General features: G+C 46.0%; 1 protein-coding gene across 12 annotated transcripts in view; it reads left to right on the forward strand.

Moving 5' to 3' along the window:
* The window catches only part of dync2h1 (dynein cytoplasmic 2 heavy chain 1), a 90,392-nt gene that overhangs the window by 43,629 nt on the left and 26,763 nt on the right, over window positions 1-20,000 (forward strand). For 6 of the 12 annotated variants that reach the window (XM_035533952.2, XM_035533953.2, XM_035533955.2 and 3 more), the window contains 26 exons: window positions 1-26; window positions 118-156; window positions 508-654; window positions 1,525-1,646; window positions 1,799-2,047; window positions 2,280-2,388; window positions 4,465-4,578; window positions 4,790-4,932; window positions 5,217-5,286; window positions 5,500-5,660; window positions 6,564-6,701; window positions 7,186-7,299; window positions 7,801-7,961; window positions 8,316-8,439; window positions 8,798-8,919; window positions 9,098-9,184; window positions 9,270-9,396; window positions 9,574-9,715; window positions 9,804-9,913; window positions 10,333-10,353; window positions 11,513-11,611; window positions 11,780-11,903; window positions 17,442-17,605; window positions 17,993-18,112; window positions 18,465-18,599; window positions 19,886-20,000. The exon at window positions 1-26 is cut by the window's left edge and continues 77 nt beyond it; the exon at window positions 19,886-20,000 is cut by the window's right edge and continues 29 nt beyond it. In XM_035533952.2, coding sequence (XP_035389845.1) covers window positions 1-26; window positions 118-156; window positions 508-654; window positions 1,525-1,646; window positions 1,799-2,047; window positions 2,280-2,388; window positions 4,465-4,578; window positions 4,790-4,932; window positions 5,217-5,286; window positions 5,500-5,660; window positions 6,564-6,701; window positions 7,186-7,299; window positions 7,801-7,961; window positions 8,316-8,439; window positions 8,798-8,919; window positions 9,098-9,184; window positions 9,270-9,396; window positions 9,574-9,715; window positions 9,804-9,913; window positions 10,333-10,353; window positions 11,513-11,611; window positions 11,780-11,903; window positions 17,442-17,605; window positions 17,993-18,112; window positions 18,465-18,599; window positions 19,886-20,000 — 3,083 coding nt within the window. Of the gene's footprint in view, window positions 27-117; window positions 157-486; window positions 655-1,524; window positions 1,647-1,798; window positions 2,048-2,279; window positions 2,389-4,464; window positions 4,579-4,789; window positions 4,933-5,216; window positions 5,287-5,499; window positions 5,661-6,563; window positions 6,702-7,185; window positions 7,300-7,800; window positions 7,962-8,315; window positions 8,440-8,797; window positions 8,920-9,097; window positions 9,185-9,269; window positions 9,397-9,573; window positions 9,716-9,803; window positions 9,914-10,332; window positions 10,354-11,512; window positions 11,612-11,779; window positions 11,904-17,441; window positions 17,606-17,992; window positions 18,113-18,464; window positions 18,600-19,885 lie in introns of all 12 variants that reach the window. The other 6 variants (XM_081699633.1, XM_081699634.1, XM_081699636.1 and 3 more) reach the window with 4 other exon arrangements.

A 20,000-nucleotide genomic window follows, 5' to 3' on the forward strand; every position in this document is an offset into this window, starting at 1 on the left:
CCTGCTCAGATACGACCTGACGGCAGGTGAGTGCTAGTCACTGAATATTATCGCTAACCGCAGAGACCCAGCTCACCTGACATGTGCCCCCCCCCCACCTCCCACCTCTGCCCCGAGGTCTTTCTGCCGTTCGCTCTCCCGGCGTTTCCATTACCGGTGAGTGAGGAGCAGGTCGGATCAGTTAGCAGCACCTGAAACGGCAACGAGATGATCGAAATTGTGACATTAATCTGCATTAAGTAGCGCTAACACCCCTTTATAAATCAATCCACACTTAAGCGTCTCTGTCTGTCAGTGCATACAACGTACTGATCTCTTCCTCTCTCCCCCTCCAAAATGCTACGCCTGAGTATTTAAGGTACGTCACCTACAATGATGCATCTCTTCACCTGTTCAGCTGGATTTCACTTGCTTCCATCTAAGAGGATGTGTGTGTGTGTGTGTGTGTGTGTGTGTGTGTGTGTGTGTGTGTGTGTGTGTGTGTAGGTAAATGCATTGTACCTGCAGACTCTGTGTTGGAGGTGGTCGTTTATGAGGCTCACCGGCTGTTCAGAGACAGGATTGTCTCCAGTAAAGACTTAAACACATTTGACAACATACTGAGTTCCATCATCAGAGGGGACTGGAGCTCAGACGTGCTTGACAACTTGTCAGGTAACACGGTCCCTCGCACCCTCTCTCACTCTCTCCCTCTCTCTGTCTGTCTTTCTCTGACACACACACACACACACATACACACACTCTTTTTGTGAAGTATTTTAAATGACCACTGATCCCTCATGGAAATACAGCACTACTATTAATTGATTCATCGAACCCTTTTAGCACTTATTTTCCAGTATTCCAGTATTGATCTTGTGCTCATTTTGAAATTCTTTCTAGGTATTGACTCCTGTATTGAGCAGTATCCTAGTCCTATTGTATCTTGGACTCTAACCTACTGTATTGGCTAGGGTGCATTCGATGAGTAGATGACAAAGCACTTATGGATGTTGTTCTGGATGAGAGTGTCTGCTAAACGGCACAAATGTAAATGTACGTGGTGGATCGGGTGATCCCGATGAGGGATGTTCACTGCTAACCCAAAAGGGGGTTTGTGGTGGCGTGAGCCGCTTGTGGGCGAGGGGAGTGAGTGGTTCACCCTGCAGACATCTACACAAACCGAAAAAGCTTCCCAAAACTTCAAGTAGTTACCAGTTCAATGTTCTTTAACCCAGGAGTTAAGATGTGAGGTTAGGTGTAAGCACTTGCCTATAAAGGCTGAGAATTCTATCCTACACAGACCTCTGTGCATCAGTGTGAAAAGGAAATGATGAGAAAGATCTGTGTGGGGTGGCTGGTCTGCTTTAACATGCCTGTGATGTGAACCAGTTCTCAGTAAAGGTCGAGACACAATGGTCATTCTTTCATGAGCTGGCTGGTGTGTATGGCTGTATTAGGCATTGCATGCGCATGCACACAGAACCAGTTATCTGATTGGCTGGAGGTGAGTGTTCCTGAGTGTTTGCTTTTCTTTGTTTTTAGACACGTACTTTGTGACATGGGGAGCGAGTCACGAGGGGCGGGTCCCTGGTCAGCCACCCCCCCCTTACGGCAAACCCTTGGGCCGCCTCAACACCTCCGACCTCACCGAGGTTATTCGCAAGGTTGGACGGAGAGGATATTGGGTTGCTGTGTGCGTGCGTGCGTTTGTGTGCATGCGCACGTGTGTTGCTGTGCATGGTTCTGTGCGTGCGAAATCGAGATGCACTGTGCACATGTTTGTGGCCATGTAAATGTACAGTTCTCTCTCTCTCAGGGTGTTGCGCTGTATGGGCGTGACAACCGTGAGATGGAGCTCCTGCTCTTCCCGGAGGTCCTGGACTACATGGCGCAGGCGGACCGGGTTCTGAGCCGGCCGGGAGGGTCCCTGCTGCTGGCCGGCCGGAGCGGAGTGGGTCGCCGCACAGCCGTGAGCGTGGTCAGCCACATGCACGGCGCCACGCTCTTCACGCCCAAAATATCCCGCTCCTATGGCCTCAAGCAATTCAGAGCGGACCTGAAAACCGTGAGAGCTGCCTCGGTTACCTTCCTCCCTCCTCTGCCTCTGTCCATGTCCCTGAGCGCCCGTGGTAGCCTGCGCATGTATTCCTCTCAACAAAAGGGGGATTACTCCTGTGCGTGCAGTTGTGCATATATACTGACTCCTCCCTGTGATGTAAATGTTTGTCTTCTGTCTCTCTCTCTCGCTCTCTCTCTCCCTCTCCCTCTCTCCCTTCCTCTTTCTCTTCCCCCCAAAGGTGATGCAGTTAGCTGGCATCGAAGGGCAGCAGACGGTGCTGCTGTTGGAAGATTATCAGTTCGTTCATCCCTCCTTCCTAGAGATGGTCAACAGTCTCCTGTCCTCAGGTTAGTGTGAACCTGCCTGGTGCTCTATATTAGAGTCACCCCAGTGCTCTATAATAGGATCTCCCCAGTGCTCTATATTAGAGTCACCCCAGTGCTCTATATTAGTCACCCCAGTGCTCTATATTAGAGTCACCCCAGTGCTCTATATTAGAGTCACCCCAGTGCTCTATATTAGAACCACCCCAGTGCTCTATATTAGTCACCCCAGTGCTCTATATTAGGACCACCCCAGTGCTCTATATTAGGACCACCCCAGTGCTCTATATTAGAGTCACCCCAGTGCTCTATATTAGAGTCACCCCAGTGCTCTATATTAGAACCACCCCAGTGCTCTATATTAGTCACCCCAGTGCTCTATATTAGGACCACCCCAGTGCTCTATATTAGAGTCACCCCAGTGCTCTATATTAGAACCACCCCAGTGCTCTATATTAGGACCACCCCAGTGCTCTATATTAGGACCACCCCAGTGCTCTATATTAGGACCACCCCAGTGCTCTATACTAGGACCACCCCAGTGCTCTATATTAGGACCACCCCAGTGCTCTATACTAGGACCACCCCAGTGCTCTATATTAGGACCACCCAAGTGCTCTATATTAGTCACCCCAGTGCTCTATATTAGAACCACCCCAGTGCTCTATATTAGAACCACCCCAGTGCTCTATATTAGGACCACCCAAGTGCTCTATATTAGAGTCACCCCAGTGCTCTGTATTAGAACCACCACAGTGCTCTATATTAGGACCACCCCAGTGCTCTATATTAGTCACCCCAGTGCTCTATACTAGGACCACCCCAGTGCTCTATATTAGGACCACCCCAGTGCTCTATATTAGGACCACCCCAGTGCTCTAAACTAGGACCACCCCAGTGCTCTATATTAGGACCACCCCAGTGCTCTATACTAGGACCACCCCAGTGCTCTATATTAGGACCACCCCAGTGCTTTATATTAGGACCACTCAAGTGCTCTTTATTAGAGTCACCCCAGTGCTCTGTATTAGAGCCGCCCCAGTGCTCTATATTAGAACCACCACAGTGCTCTATATTAGAAACACCCCGGTGCTCTATATTAGTCACCCCAGTGCTATATATTAGAACCACCACAGTGCTCTATATTAGAAACACCCCGGTGCTCTATATTAGAAACACCCCGGTGCTTTATATTAGAACCACCCTGGTGCTCTATATTAGAACCACCCTGGTGCTCTATATTAGAGTCACTCCAGGCACTATATTAGATCCATCCAGGTGCTATGTAGTAGAGCTATTAGAGCCACTCTAGAGCTCTATTGGAGCCACCCCGTGCTCTATATTGGAGCTTGCCCGCTGCTCTGTATCAGAGCCTGCTTGGTGCTCTGTTCTAGCCTGTGTCTGGTGAGGTCTGGGAGAGGGCAGCTTTGGGGGGGTTGTGCTTGTTTATTGGGGAAATATCTTATGATTCCATTACATCCTGTATAGTTTCTATTTGGACATATTGATGGAAACGCTGTACAAAGAGCCTTATTTGGAAATCACTGAAATTTCCATACATGTAAGATATGGTGCATCTTAGACATTAGTGCTTAGACATAGTTTTACTGTCTATTCCTGAACATTGGGTTTGAATTAAAGCAATCGTTATGAGGTCAAAGGGCCAAAGGTCAGCTTTAATTTGACATCTTACATCTTCCTGGAGAAATCACAGCCCTTTTTACACATTTTCCCCTATTTCACTAAACGGTGGTTTGCAAACTGCCACAGAAAGTCATTTAAACCTTCATGAACTGTTAAACCTCAAAGCCACACACAGCTTTACAAATACTTCTGTGACATTTCTATGACAGTTTATGAAAACCCACATACATTACTCATGTGCTCTCAGAAGAGAATCCAGTTTCACTTTAGAAATGATCCAAATCAACCATCACCCAAACTGCACTGCAGTGAAGGCTGAAGGGGCTCTGATGGCTAAGGACACCCCACCTGTTTTGGGTTGCCTGAGGTACATTCCACTGTGTGTGTGTGTGTGTGTGTGTGTGTGTGTGTGTGTGTGTGTGTGTGTGTGTGTGTGTGTGTGTGTTCGTTCTACAGGTGAGGTTCCTGGGTTGTATTCTACTGAAGAGTTGGAGCCATTACTGTTGTCTCTGAAGGATCAGGCTTCACAGGATGCCTTCACCGGACCCATTTTCAACTACTTCTCCCACCGTTAGTACACACATGCACACGGACATACACACTGAGTTACATTACTGAGTTAGTATTTTATGTCTTGTTTTATAAAATCAGGGACAGTGTTATGGGACATACACTGGCTTGACCTTTCATTTGTGTGTGCGTGTGTGTGTGTGTGTGTATGCATGTGTGTACGCATGTGTGTGTGTGTGTGCGCGCTCTGTTGGTGTGGGTATCTATGTAGGTGTCCAGCAAAACCTCCATGTGGTGCTGATAATGGACTGCACTAATGAACATTTCACTATTAACTGTGAGAGCAACCCAGCACTGTACAGGAAGTGCTGTGTGCATTGGATGGAGGGCTGGTCTGAGAGCAGCATGAAGAAGGTAGAGCAACATTAAGCCTGACATTGCTAAGAGTGTTGTGTGTAGTGAGTGTGTGTATAGAGTGGAAGTGTGAATTGTGGAAAATGCAGGTAAAAATGAGACCGTGATGATGGGAACTAAAGGCTGTGAGTAGCAGTAGGGGCAGTCTAATGAACCTCAAATCAAAGATGAACTCCACTGTCAATACTGCAGTCATATGTGTGCATATGTGTGTGTGTGTGTGTGTGTGTGTGTGTGTGTGTATTTGTGTGTGTGTAATGAGTATTTGTTGTCATGTGTTGCAGATCCCTGAGATGTTTTTGGCTGGGATGGAAAAACAGGAGAAGAGCTCAGATAAAAAAAAGCACAGTTTAGGTATGACACACGCACAGGAGAGTGTGTGCGTGTGTGCGTGCGTGCGTGTGCGCGTGTGTGTGTGAGTGTGTGTGTGCGCACATGTGGGCAAGTGTGTCTGTAATGAGTAATTGGCCGTTCAGACACCTCACAAACTAGGTGCAGACTGATGTTTTTGATTGGTTCTCATGTAAGTTGACAGGTTTGCTAATGCCTGATTGGTTGCTTTCATAGCTTCGGTACAGGCGGATTTCTTTCACTCATTCCTGAAGATCCATGAGTCCTGTCGTGAGTACAGGGCCACACCCAGCCACTATCTGAGCTTCCTCAGAGTGTACCAGTCCATCTACAGCAGCAAGCAGAAGGACCTCACTCAGAGACAGCAGCACCTGCAGGTAGACACACTGACACACACACATCCACATACACACACACTCACACACTGTGTACTGGACAACCTTCAGCAGCAAGCCAAAAGTTCTGACTCAGCACATGGACACACACACAGAGAAACGTGTGCTAGAACATATAGTATTTGGTTAATTTTTAATTTTAAGTAGCACTTTCTAAATTCATCTGTTAAAACTTTTGTCCCACAGGAAAATGCAGGTAAAAATGAGACCGTGATGGCTGTGAGTAGCAGTAGGGGCAGTCTAATGAAACTCAAATCAAAGATGAACTCCACTGTCAATACTGCAGTCTCCCATGTTGTCATTCAGATTTATTAAAAGTCATGTGGGCGTGGCTTGTGTACAGGGCTGCATGATGTAACGATTGCGATTTTAATATTCATTATCCGTAAAGTGGGTTGGGTCCAAACATAACGATGACAGCGTCGTTGGCGGCAGTGCGGCAGTGCGATTTTTCTCTTCCTGACTTCTCAACTTTGGATCAGCTTGAGACACCTTACTGCATCTTGCAGATGGTTGCAGTTGGCGCTGTGCACACTATGAACTGACGCAGCCTGGAGATATTATTTCCATGGCAACCCGTTTGATGGACAGGCAAATGCTGGAGGAGAGTCCACTAAATCTTGCTCAGAACAAAAAGTGATTTTTAGTTTCATTTAATTTTTGAATCATTATAACTGATTTCCCCAGAGTTTAACATTAACAAAAATGTGTCTTCTGCGTAAAACTATTACAATGTCCTCTGTGGCTGGTGTAGATTGGCTCTTTAATACAGAGTAAAGAGAACTTTTAAAACAGCACGAAGAAGAATTTTATAGGCAAAAATGAGCGGAAAAATATTTGTATGGTATCCAGCTCCACATTATTCTCCTTCATGTGCATGTGTAGGCGGGCGTGGCTAAGCTGAATGAAGCAAAGTCATTGGTTGATGAACTGAAGAGGCGGGCCGCTGAGCAGAGTGTTCTACTGAAGACCAAGCAGGCCGAGGCCGATGCAGCCCTGCAAGAGATCACCATGTCCATGCAGGTGGGCGTGGCTGAGGGTGTGTGGCTGTAGGTGTGGGCGTGGCTGATGGTGTGCGTTATGGGGTGTTGAGTGGAACTGGTTCTAGTACTGAACCAGTAGTGAGCTGGAACTCCATAACAGAAGTTCTTTTGTGACGATTATTTCAGTCTACTGCATTCTTGTGCTTAAACCTCTAACATTAAAGGGTACACGTTCAGCAATTGCTGGAGATATTTATTCTGTCTCTGCTGGTCTCTTCTCTTTATCTTTTTGTTACTGTCTCTCTGTGACTCTCTCTCCCTGCCTATCTCTTCTTCTGTCTCACTCAGAGAGGTTTGCAGCTTCAGGGGCTACACAGGGGCTCAGAGCACATGACAGCTGACATGTTCAGTGATCTAAAGGCTTAATTAGTGTGTGAGGCTGATGCCTCTGCTCTCAAGAGCTGTAGCACGCACACACACACACTCGGGATGTATAGATCAGCAGTGTGCTGTGTGTGTTTCAGAATGCGAGTGATCAGAAGACTGAGATGGAGAAGGTGAAGGAGAAAATGGCTCAGGAGGTGGCCAAGATCGCGGAGCGTAAGAAGAAGATCGACGACGAGCTGAAAGAAGTGCAGGTCAGCTGAAAGAGGTGCCCATGGCCTTCCTGTAGCACGCAGGACAGCAGAGTGACCAGAGATTCACAGATGCTGCTGTGGGCACGCTTCTTCTTTCTGCTTCATTTCATCGTGCAAATTTCCCAAACTCTGTAGATTCCCCAACGCCATAAGAACGCACAGGTCTTCAGTGTGGAAAGGCAATTGAACATTTTTATTCTGTTCCCAAGCCTCATTTTCTTTTATCGCATTGCAGCGCAAGTTCCGATCTTCACAGGACGGCGATGCAATTTCTTGATTTTCATTAAACAAACGAATAACTTGATATGGAGACCGTGCACCATGCAAAACCTCACCACAGCGGCCATAAGGAGGCCCTGAGAGTAACAGCGCGCCTTCCACCAGAACGAGGGCGATCGATACGAGCAGTCTTCACCGTAACCCGCTGGGCTCCAGAGTTCTCCTTAATAAAGCCCTCTGTGTGTAGTATAATGGCTTCTGTTTGATTGCTCTTGCACACAGCCCCTGGTTGAGGAGGCAAAGCACGCTGTTGGCAACATTAAGCCCGAGTCTCTGTCAGAGATCCGCTCTCTGCGCATGCCCCCTGACGTCATCAGGGACATCCTGGAGGGAGTGCTGAGGCTCATGGGAATGTTCGACACATCCTGGGTCAGCATGAAGAGGTGAGGGAGGGTGAGAGGGATGGAGGGAGAAAGAGAGGGAGAGGGAGGGGAATATTTCTTTTTTATTTTTAATAACTTTATTAGCTGGTCCTACCATTTTTATGTTTTGTTTTGTTTTTTTAACAATGTAATTTGCAAGGTTCATGCCTATAACGCATTTTAGAACTTTAGAGAAGAAAAAGAAGGAGCACATGAGAGAGGCGTAGAGAGAGGGTGTGAGGAGGAGGGAGAAGATAACTAACTTTTATTTAACACAGTTGCTATCGCACTACTGGTAAATGGAGACACACAGTGATGTCTTTCTTTCTCAGCCGTTAAAGTCTGTATGAATGTGTTGCTGTCTGGGTGGGTTAGTTTCTTAGCCAAGCGAGGCGTGAGAGAGGACATCGCAACGTTCGATGCCCGAAACATCGCACACGAGATCCGCCAAAGCGTAGAAGACCTGCTTCACAGGAACAAGGCCTCCTTCGACCCAAAGGTCTCACACACACACCCACAGACGCACACGTGCATACAGTCAGCTCGGGGGCCTGCATGGAGAAGCCTCCTGCTCTGTCCTGGCTTCCCATGGGCATAGAAGGGTGCAGCTGGATGAGTGTGCTGGTGATTGGGAAAGAAGAGTCCTGCCAGCTGAAAGCTTTGACTCTGTCTGGGACTTCGTAGCTCTTTCCCGTGTGGAAATGCAGCTGTGGACCTGATTCAGGCTGACAGGCTGCACGCAGTTTAAAGACCTCTCAACAGTGAGCAGAATCTCAATGAGATTTTGTTTGTGTGCGCGTGTGTGTGTGTGTGTGTGTGTGTGTGTGTGTGTGCGTGTGCACGCGTGTATGTTCTAGAATGCGAAGCGAGCTAGTGCAGCTGCTGCTCCTCTGGCTGCCTGGGTGAAGGCTAACGTACAGTACTCGCACGTTCTGGAGAAAATACAGCCACTGGAGTTAGAGCAAGCACAACTCGTGGAGTCAGTATGCACACACACACACACACACACACACACACTTCTACAGCCTTTTTATGGTGTTTGAGACAATGTATATAAGAAACCATGTAGAACTACATAGTGAACATAAAGCCCAAATCCCTCTGTCACTGTGTCTGGTCCCTCTCTCCCTCTCTCCCTCTGGATCTCTCTCCCTCAGGAACCTGCGTAAGACGGAGAGCCGGAAAAATAAGCTGGAGGCTCAGCTCAACTCTGTAGGGGAAAGAGTTCTGGAGCTGAAAGAGAAGTACTGCTGGTGTTCAGTCTCTGGATGCACTCTCTTAGCTTTAAAGATCTCCCCTGGTTTTGATGTGTGTGCGTGTGTCTCCCAGGTTCCAGTGCCGTACTACTGAAGCTGCAAAGCTGGAGGCTGATGTTAGCAGAGCTCAGGAGACCATCAGTGCCGCTGAGAAGCTCATCCACCAGCTGGATGGAGAACACACGCGCTGGAACACACAGGTCTGCACCATCGCGCTTCTGAGCGTGTGACGGGCCGTGTTGTAAACTTCTGCAGTGTTTCTTATCTTCTTGTATTTGCTCCACCTAGTCTCTCTGCAACATTGCTGTAACTGTGTGTGTGGTTTGCTGCTGTGTGTGTGTGCGTGTCTGTGTGTGTGCGCGCTTACGCGTGTGCAGATGGAGGAGATCAGTGAGGAGTTGGACACTCTTCCTAAGAGAGTTCTGCTGGCAGCAGCCTTCATCACATACCTGTCAGCAGCACCAGAGAACGAGCGCAGAGCCAGCCTACACACCTGGATGGACAACTCAGGATTACAGAGTACAACACACACACACACACACACACACACACACACTTTGGTCGATGTGTCCAGTTTGGTTGATGGCTACTGTTTTGTGACTGGCAGAATTTGACTTGCGTCACTTCTTGTGCTCTGAGAGTGAGCAGTTGATCTGGAAGAGTGAAGGGTTACCATCTGATGACCTGTCCATGGAAAACGCTCTAGTTATCCTACAGGTATCACACACACACTCACACACACACATGCACGCTCGCTCACTCAGTCACTCACTCAACCATGTGATGACCCCATCCATGGAAAACATCAGTGTCATTGATGTAATCACACTTACTGACTATTGAAACACTTACTATTCTCTGTTTTGCTTACTTCCACTACATTGTACATGTATTGCTGTCGCTGCAGTTTGTTTGCTGTTGTATATGGGCCTAGAATGGTTTGTTTATAACACATTTATGATTGTTTAATTGTTTGCCATCAGTGTTATAAAGTCATAAATCATTCATAAGTCATATATAAATCATTCATAAGTCATATATAAATCATTCATAAGTCATTCATTAGTCATTTATAAGTCATTAGGCAATATACTGAGCCTTTGTGTGTCTGCCTGTCTCTCTCATGCTATTCCCAGATCACAGCACTAAAAACCCAGGTAAGAGTGCACGTGTTTGGTGCTGAGCTCATACTGTAGAGGGACTGAATAGACACAGAGGCGTCATGACACCTGTCCTGTACATAATGACCAGGAACTAGGGGTGTTACGGTTGGAAATTTTCACGGTATGATAATCTAGTCTAAAAGTATCTGTCTCACAGCATCATGATATTGCCAATTTTAAAAACACACAAGCCAATGGTGAAAATTAATGGAAAACTTTAAATTATGTCAGTCACTACATGAATAGGTATAGCTAAATTCACCTAATATCTTAAAACTGTAATTTGACTTTATCAGTTAATTTTTGCTTTGACAATAATTACCAATTAGCCAAAACCAATTGCTAATTAGCCAATATACTCCCTATAGGAATAATTCTTAGATATGTACAAGTCTGTATAACATTTTAAGAACTTTATCATAATTTTTCTAACAATCTAATTTTTTTTTATCACATATCATTTTATCATTATAAGCTGAAACAGAGCAAAAAGGGGAGAGGTATCATGTTCACCTGCTCAGACCCAAGCTGTTCAGACTGCTGTAGTGCCATTTAGGGGGAGTCCAGAGGGAGAGGCTCCCAAGCTCTCAGTCCATACACCGTGATTACACATATAACCGTGAAATCATCACACCCAAACAACCCTACCTGGAACCGAAGTGATTTTTAAAACTCTTTAGTTTAAGGCCTCAGGAAAGACTTGGGTGTCGGTGTAGGTGATGCTAGTGTTATTATAGCTGTGGTTGATATAAGCTCTGATGCATGCAGAGACCTTAAACTAAATAGTTTCTGGCTCCTTTATCTTTTGAGATAAACATAGAACACAGATCCCTAGTACAGAAGCCTTGGTCTGTAAGCCTGCGTTAAACTTTGGGCTTATTTTTTGCTCCTATGGTGACGGTGTTGTGATTGGATGGAGAGCCAATGCAGCGAATGATTGAACAGGAAGAATGGAAAGGGAGAAAGAGAATACGTTAGCAGAGTTCAGATGAGTTCAGCACTTTTGCCTGTCCATCTTGAAGCTCCAGAAACCTTCCATGCATTATTTCTTATTTGGCAGTACACTTTTTACCCATTCCAAGCTTATGTATTATTGCAATTGCTATTCTCTCATGCAGTGGGTCTGGGTCTCCATGTGTCTCTGTGTGTGTAGAGTGTGGCATGCCCGTTCCTGATAGATCCTTCCTCACGTGCGACTGAGTGGTTACGCACTCACTTAAAAGAGCATCGGCTAGACGTTATTAACCAACAGGTACGCACGTATACATGCACCCATCACAATCTCTCTGTAGCACCATGGTGTCACTTGTTCTACATTTCAGCCAATTCAGAGGCAGCTCAGCTGTTTTACCAATGCTGACTTCAACACGTCTACCCTCTCTTCATCTCCCTCCATCGTCTCCCTGTCTTGCTCTTTCAGGACTCTAATTTTATGACTGCGCTAGAGCTGGCAGTGCGCTTTGGGAAGACTTTGATCATTCAGGAGTTGGACGGCGTGGAGCCCGTGCTTTACCCCCTACTGCGAAGAGACCTAATCGCACAGGGTGAGTTCAGCACCTGTCCGTTCATGCATCCGTTTGTCTTGTTCATTCATAAGTCATCCCGTCCACGCTGTAAGCCTTCCTCTCTCCTCTGTCATTCGTGACGCACGCACGAGTGGTCGAGCTACCGTAATCACTTTTTCGGAAGTTGGCAGGTCTGCATGCGTTCATCAATCCTTCCTTTCATCGTGCTTTTCATCCATCGCGCTGTCACATGTTCATCTATCCACCAAAACAAGAGTAAGGAGTGAATTTGGCAGCCTTTCACTGCAAATTATGTAAACACCTCGTGAAGGTTCAGCACGAAAGCTGCTAAGAGTCGAGAACTACTGGACTAAATGCTTTATAGACACATTTTTAGAAGACTGAAATGCTGTGTCATTAACATGCGACTTCCTAGCAGGTTGCTTTAAAACAGCAACGAAATTAAACTAGTTTGAAAATATCAGTAATTGTCTACAAGTCTTATTGTAGTTCAAATGTTAAAATACCCCTGCTAACCATTTTAAGCTCACACATTCCTTATTGTCGAGTGAATGGAGACAGGATACAAAAGTGAGAGAGCAAAGTCTTTATTAAGGGTAAAGTCTTCAACATTATCCAGAAGACACGTCTGTCTGTTTCTTTGTGTGAAACACCAGAATTTTTTAGAAGAAAGATCAGCGGTTTAAGCACTAGTTATGAGAAGTAGCAGGCAGCCAACACTGTTTTACAGGCAGTCCTTTGACATATATAACATTGGCATCTCTGGAGTCCAAAGTCATACACAAGGCCAGGGGCATAAAAAGGCAAGGCTGTTACTCAGTGGGCCTCGTATGATAGATTTTACAAGAGACTCAGCTCCCACAGCAAATTCTAAAGAGGCTGTCAGTCAGGGAAGAACAGAACAATCAGATCAGCCAAGTCATTCAAGCAAAGAGCCACATTCATCAAACACAGATGTTGGTGAGGGCACAGGTTCAGGAACCCAAGGCTGCTCAACAATGTCAACTCATTTTTCAAGCCAAGCTATATTAGAAGCAGGGAATTGTTGTGCAATAAAGATTGTACTGTCACATTTCTCAGTGCACTCTTGTTCAGACATGTCGGAGCTTCTTTCACAAATGTTTCCAGATGGTCACAGCACTCAGGAATTCTCCCGCTCTGGCTTGGCCCCACATTTCAATGAGCAGCTGGTTAAGGATATCAAGCAGTCGGATTGCTATGTCATCTTCTGTGATGAATGTCTAAACTCAGTTAGGCAGAGCAAATGGATGCGGTTGTCTACAATAGGAGGTAGTTTGAGGATAAGGTGGCTGTGCATTACATGGACTCTGGGACACACCCATGCAGTGGAAAAGGTTAGGAATGGTCCCTCACTGGCCAATGATCATGGATGTCCAACACACACTGGACATTTATGAGGTTGCTGGATGTGGACATGAGCAGACAAGACTCAAATACAAGAGATTTGATGATTCGGTCTTCATGATATTCTTTCAGCAGGGCAAAAAAGACACTCGGAAGATCGGAGAAAAACCGAGAGCCTTTTTGCAGTTATCACTCAACAGCCCTGGTACACAAGATGACTTCACCGATACCCACAATTTTCCCTTTAAAATTCCGAGGTCCCAGGGTGTGGAGGATGTGGCAGTGACAGAGCATGCAATCAACACATGGCCATCTGTACAGACGTTTATAAAACTGCTAGAAGAAACTAAGAGCAAAGTGCCAGTGTCAGGAACATATGTTCTGGTGAAAGAGGCCACTCGTGATCCCCCTACCTGAAGTAAAGCTATGTTATTTTGCCTAGATAGCAAGATAGCTTAAACCTAGAGGCTTTTCAAACATTTTTGGCAAAAGAGCTTGAAGCTACTGTGAGGAGCTTGCTCTCATGCTTCTTCAAAGAGGAGATGCTTGACAATACCTAGACGTCTCTCCAAATGCTTGACCTTGACAAACTCATCACTTAAATAGCTTCACCTAGCGTTTGCCACCAAGGAAGATCCGAGCTAAGAGATCCTGCCTGAAACTGTTCATACAGTAAGTCAAGAAGCAATGGCTATCTTTCAAAAACCACCAAGAAAATGCTTGAGAAAAGCCTTCTCAGTTTTGCTGTGGTAAGGTACATAAGCTCTCTGGATCCACTGGCCATAGTGAATGAGGTAGAGAGTGTGTTTGTAATGTTCCTCCACATCTGTTTGATTCCAGGTGGTGTTCTGCGCAACAGTGCAGCCTCTAAGAGCAATGCTTTCCTTGCTCACGCCACACTGCCCCACAAAAAACAAAACTCCAGGATTTTGTCTAAAAACAGTTACTCCTACAGGCTGAACACATTTGTTGGAAGATTTGCTTGTGGCAAAACAGACTATGCAGATCTGCGGAGCCTGCTCAATTGTGTGTTGAGACATAGACAAGCAAAAGTTGAACGAGGTACTAACGAGGACATGCTGGTGCAAAATGTGAAAGACGGGACTTTGGTATCTCAGTGCTTGGTTCAGAAAACCTGTGTGAAGGCACACAACCAAAATCACTCATGCAGCATTGTAGGACAGTACTATGTACAGTACAGATGTACTATGGCCAGTACCTGGAAGACTGAATCTGACCTGAATCACTACCTGTAAGCTGAATCTGCAAACGATGAGAAAAGAAAAGGAGCCGCAATGAGGGCGGGCAGGATGCCGGCGCGAGTCGATCTTTTAATCAACAACAGAGGTCAATGAAAGCAAAAGCAAAAGATGTTAAAGCCCTCAAACGTAAAGCAAAGACTAACACACGCCATTCAAGATAAACAATCCTTGAAGTAACAACATGGTAGGACACATCAAGAACCAGCAACAAAAGGAAGAAACAGAGGAGCATATATACACACGAATTACCAGGGGAATGAGATACAGATGTGGCTTGTTTACAAGGGGGAGTGGCAACATATGGCGCCACAAGGCAGGATCCGGGGCCCGGCGGAGACAAGCGGGCAAAGAACCGAGCCAGAACCGGTGCTGCTGTCGGAGAAGGAACAGTGGACTGGGTAGGGATGGACAGGACTTGCTGCTCCACAGTGGGACAGGCAGGACTGGACCAGGAACAGGGCCAGTGATGTGGATAGTGAGGGTGACTGTAACTGGGACTAGGGCTGGAGGCCGAGAAGAAGGGCCTGGGCCTAGCCTGACAGGAGGCACTGGCCGAGCTCCCTGATACAGGGTTCGGTGAGGGTGGTACCATCCTGGAAGCCAGACGAGGAAGAATCCTGGGAGCCTGCCGACGGGAGCTCCTTGGAGCTGGGCACGGCGACAAGCAGGACACAGCTGAGCCTCCGTCTGTAAATGGAGTTCAGCCCAAAGGAACGCAGGACGCACACAATGCAGTAGGGCCTGCATCTGGAGGAAGAACACCTGCACCTGGCATGGGGGAGAGAAAGAGCTGGTTAGACAAACTTCTGGGAGCCCTGAGGGTTAAGGGTCTTGCTCAGGGGCCCAACAGTAGCAACTGGGCAGTGGAGGGGCTTGAACCAGCAACCCTCCGATTACAAGTGAAGTACCTTAACCACTGAGCTGCATCCTCGTTGAGCTGGTTATTCTGTGACAAGGATGGGCAGATGCAAGGGATAGTCGATCTTTCAGTAAACAAAACTGTTTCATGAAAACAAAAGCAAAAGACGTTAAACGCTCAAACGTAAAGCAAAGATTAACACACGCCATTGAAGATAAAGTCCTTTAAATAACAACATGGTAGGACACACTTACAGCGCAACAAGAACCAGCAACAAAAGGAAGTAACAGAGGAGCATATATACACATGTGAATTAACAGGTGAACAAGACACATGTGGAATGCTAACAAGGAGGTCGTGGTGATGAGGAAAGAGGGAATACAGCAGAAGCACACTGCGACATGCTGAATAAAAGCGTGAAAGGATCTTAACTCAGACAAAAGGGAGACTGTGAAAAGGATGTGATGGCAGGCATGGCTGAAAAACAGCAGAACGTCATGACGTTCTCCAAATCAAATGCCTATCATACAAGTATGCGGCTGTTATAGACACAGTACTAGCAGAGTCCTAGCAGAGACTTAAACAATTGACATAGCTGGACCCCATCATGAGGTAACTTCTGTTTCTAGTGAAGAAATAATGGCAGTCCAGAGACTAGAGAAGTTGAATTGCTGTCCAGCAAGGAGAAACACCAAAACAGTCGCAGGTTCATCTTCTAAGAAGTACATCTTCTAAGAAATATCGTGAATCTTAAGGCACCTATTAAAATGGACATGTAGTCAGTGACTGCCTCATAAACTGCCACATAGCATCACTAATGTGTCTTTTCTGTTACATAAAACAAGGAAAATTATTTGTTCGATTAATGTTGCAGTTTCATTATTTTAAAATAAAACAACCCCCCCCAAAAAAACCCCCAAAACAAAACAGAAAAGTAGTGTGAAAAAGATAATCTGACCATTTATTACTAGTGACTATCTAGTGTTGTTGATTTATATGAATTTTATTTGCAGAATCTTTTTGCAAAAGAGGCTTGGCTCGCATCCAAGAAGTTTCTCGGTGTAAGGGTGCTGTTCTAGAATCTGTTTGTGTCAGCATTATCAAAGCCAATGAGAAAAAAATATATGACCCTAGATCCAACTCCAAGAGGCTTCATGAATAAAGGCCATAGCCATGAGACTAGCAGAGATGAAATCCTGAGCGGATTGTGATAAGTGGCTGATGAATGGTTTGCAGAGGGTGTGTTTCAGTCAGTCCGTACATTAGCTAAGGGGATGTGAGAGATTGCGTAGCGTCACGCATGCTCCTGCTCTGTAACAGTCCAAACCTGCTGCTGCATAAGCCAGTCACGCACGAGACTAGACACCGCGTTGGTAGATAGCCTTCTCTTAGCAGCTACCGACATGCATGTCCGTCACTGAAAACCTTCTCGGAGCCTCCTGTGAAAATCCTTGAATGTCCTGCAAAATGATTTCCTGTAAGTAGTAGAAACATCTTAAAACTTGATTTGGAATATACTGTTTGTCAGGCTTTCGGGCATATCTGAAAGTGCTGGGCCATGAAGAGTTTTCAAAGAAAAATAAATAGATTTTGAAATCTGTGCTGAATGAAATGGGCAGGCAGAGTAGCAGTGCTCAGACGGGTCTATATGGGGTCCTTTTTGGTGCACCTCAGCTCCCTGCAGCCTTTGACTAGGGTCAAAAGAGCTGCACTCTCTCTATTGTTTTTAAGTAACCTGTGAGCAAACAATTCTAATAGTCTAAGAAAGAAAAACACAAACGCTTGAGTCATCTGGCAGTTGGATGGAGAATGGGAGTCACGCTATGCTCCTTAGGTGAAGAACGCTGTCACAACAACATTATCAATATGAGATTTTAAAGGTCTTGTCAGAGTCACAAACTGCAGCACGGTTTCTAAATGCTGCCTTGGTCTGTAGAGACTTCTACAATTTCTGTCTTACAAAATACTGTTACTATTGGGTCCAAGATATGGAGACCTGCCTCTCAACTATGGATGTTTATCCCTTCAGCAGGGCTGTAATGTGGCTCAGTGATTCATTGGTTTTTTCAGGTCCACGCTATGTGGTGCAGATTGGAGACAAAGTCATTGACTATAACGAGGATTTTCGGCTGTTTCTGGCAACCCGGAACCCCAGTCCCTTCATCCCCCCTGATGCTGCATCCGTAATTACTGAAGTAAACTTCAGCACAACTAGATCAGGACTGAGGGGACAGGTACACGCACAGCCTTCAGATAGCTGTTTTAATGTAGGTGTGTAATCTCAGCCTCGCTATATATCACTGTCAACACAGCTGAGTCTGAACTCCTATCATTTAATCCTAATCTCTAACTCTGTGTGAAAAGATTCTTTAATAAGATCTGTGTGTGTGTGTGTGCGTGTGTGTGTTCGTGCATGTATGTGTGCCTGCGTGTGTCCGTGCGTGTGTGTGCGTGCGTGCGTGTGTGCGTGCGTGCGCGTGTGTGTGCATGTGTGTGTGCGCGTGCGTGCGCGCGCGTGCGTGTGTGTGTGTGTGTGTGTGTGTGTGTGCATGTGTGTGCGTGCGTGTGCGTGTGTGTGTGTGCGTGCTCGTCCGTGCGTGTGCGTGTGTGTGTGTGTTTAGCTCTTGGCATTGACTATTCAGCAGGAGAGACCTGAGCTGGAGCGTGAGAAGACCAGACTGCTGCAGCAGGAGGAAGAGAAGAAGATTCAGCTTGCTCTGCTGGAAGAGTCCCTGCTGGAGGTACTGATCCTCCCAGCACGTCCAGCGTGCTGTCCTTCAACCCTGAGCTGTCACTGCTGTCTTCACATTGGCTGGCCCCAATTCCAGAAACCACACGATAAAGGATTTCTAACTTTGAAAGTCACAGAATTACGATTACTATGCAGTATCAGCACAAAACTGTATGTTTTAAACTTCATAAGATAGGAATTTATGGCATTACTTCCATTACATATTCCAACGACCTTACAATGTGTGTGTCTGTGTCTCGGTTAATATTACTATGTCTTATTATGTGGATCCCCATAATACAAACGGAGGGTTCATAAATGTTATACTGTGTGTGTGTGTGTGTGTGTGTGTGTGTGTGCAGACCCTAGCTACAGCTCAAGGTAACATTCTGGAGAATAAAGAGCTGATTGAGTCTCTGAACCAGACGAAGGCCAGCAGTGCCTTGATCCATGACGCTCTTGTAGAGTCTCACAGACTACAGATGTCTCTTGACCAGGTGAGCGTGTGTGTATCGTCACTACCCCAGCACGGGGTTCCTGCGTTTACCTCCTGCTTAATACAGGCACGCTCATGTACAGCAGTGTGTGTGCGGCGTGTGTTGAGCGTGCGTGCGTTGTGGTGTCCGCCATTAATGATTTATGTTTGCGGCTTATCCGGACAAATACATGCTCACTGGGAACTGAACCCATGACTTTGCTGTTACTAGCACCATGCTCCACCCTCTTTAATATGCTCCACCCACTCCACCTAGCAAGCAGTAAGCCATGTGTAAGTATCTGCTAGGTTTATTTGCAAGTAGCCTATGTCTGTTTTATAATCCAGTAGTTTAGTAACTGATATTAAATTGAGTTGTTTTATATGAATGTGTTATATTCATGTTCTTCATTAAAGAAAGGAATCTGAGGGTGGCATGAATGCATTTGACGCTACAGTTTGGCCATATTGATGTAGCCCATTATGTCTGTTACTTGCATGAATAACAGCTAGCTGCTTAGCCACGTTTCAGTCTGGTCCTTAGCCAGCCTTCTTGGTGTCCTCCTTAGAAACATCTAAAAGATTTTTAATTCAAATAAAACAACAAACAAGCTGAGCTCCTTACCAATCTTACGAATGCTACAGCACACACAGTGACAACAAAGCTCATCAAGTTTGTTTTTGTTTGTTTTTCTCTTATTTGCTCTGCCATACGTTTCTAAACATGAATTTCACAGAGTAGAAGCTACTTTAAAAAAAAAAAGAAGACAAAAATACAACCAAAAAATCCACCGTGTTTGTATGGTACTCCAAATCTATGATCTACATTTTCAGACTCTGAAAACGCCCATTGTGTCCTTCACCGGGCAGGGTCATGTGACACAATACATAAAACCTTTTATAGATGCCCCATTTCATACCACCTCACCTGTTTTGAGATGCAGGACATTGCACAAAAGTCTAAATTCCGCCCCGAGGACTTATAATATGAAGGCTATATCTTTTGGGCCCAACGTGAGTGTTGCCTCCTGATTGAAATGCCATGTGGCACAAGTGATAAATGCAGTGCAGCGGATGGCAGGCTGGCAGAGCTGGGCTTGCAGGCCTGGATCGCGGTCCATAATACATTGTGGTGAAATAGCGGTCCTCTTGGGGGCAGCAGTGGTACATCAGTTCCTTTCTGCCCCTATCTGTGTGTCCCTGTCTGTCTCCCCCTGTCTTCTTCTCTGTTTGTCTGTCTGTCTCTCTCTCTCTCTCTCTCTCTCTCTATCTCCCTCTCTGACTCTGTCTCTCTGTGTGTCTCTGCAGGAGCGGGATGCGTATCTGCCTCTGGCTGAGAGGGCCAGTAACATGTATTTTGTAATAACTGATCTGTCCCGAATTAATAACATGTACAGATTCAGCCTGTCTGCATTCCTCCGAA

Source organism: Electrophorus electricus, chromosome 17 (genome assembly GCF_041902795.1).
Source record: "Electrophorus electricus isolate QZ-2024a chromosome 17, ASM4190279v1, whole genome shotgun sequence".
Lineage (NCBI taxonomy): Eukaryota > Metazoa > Chordata > Actinopteri > Gymnotiformes > Gymnotidae > Electrophorus > Electrophorus electricus.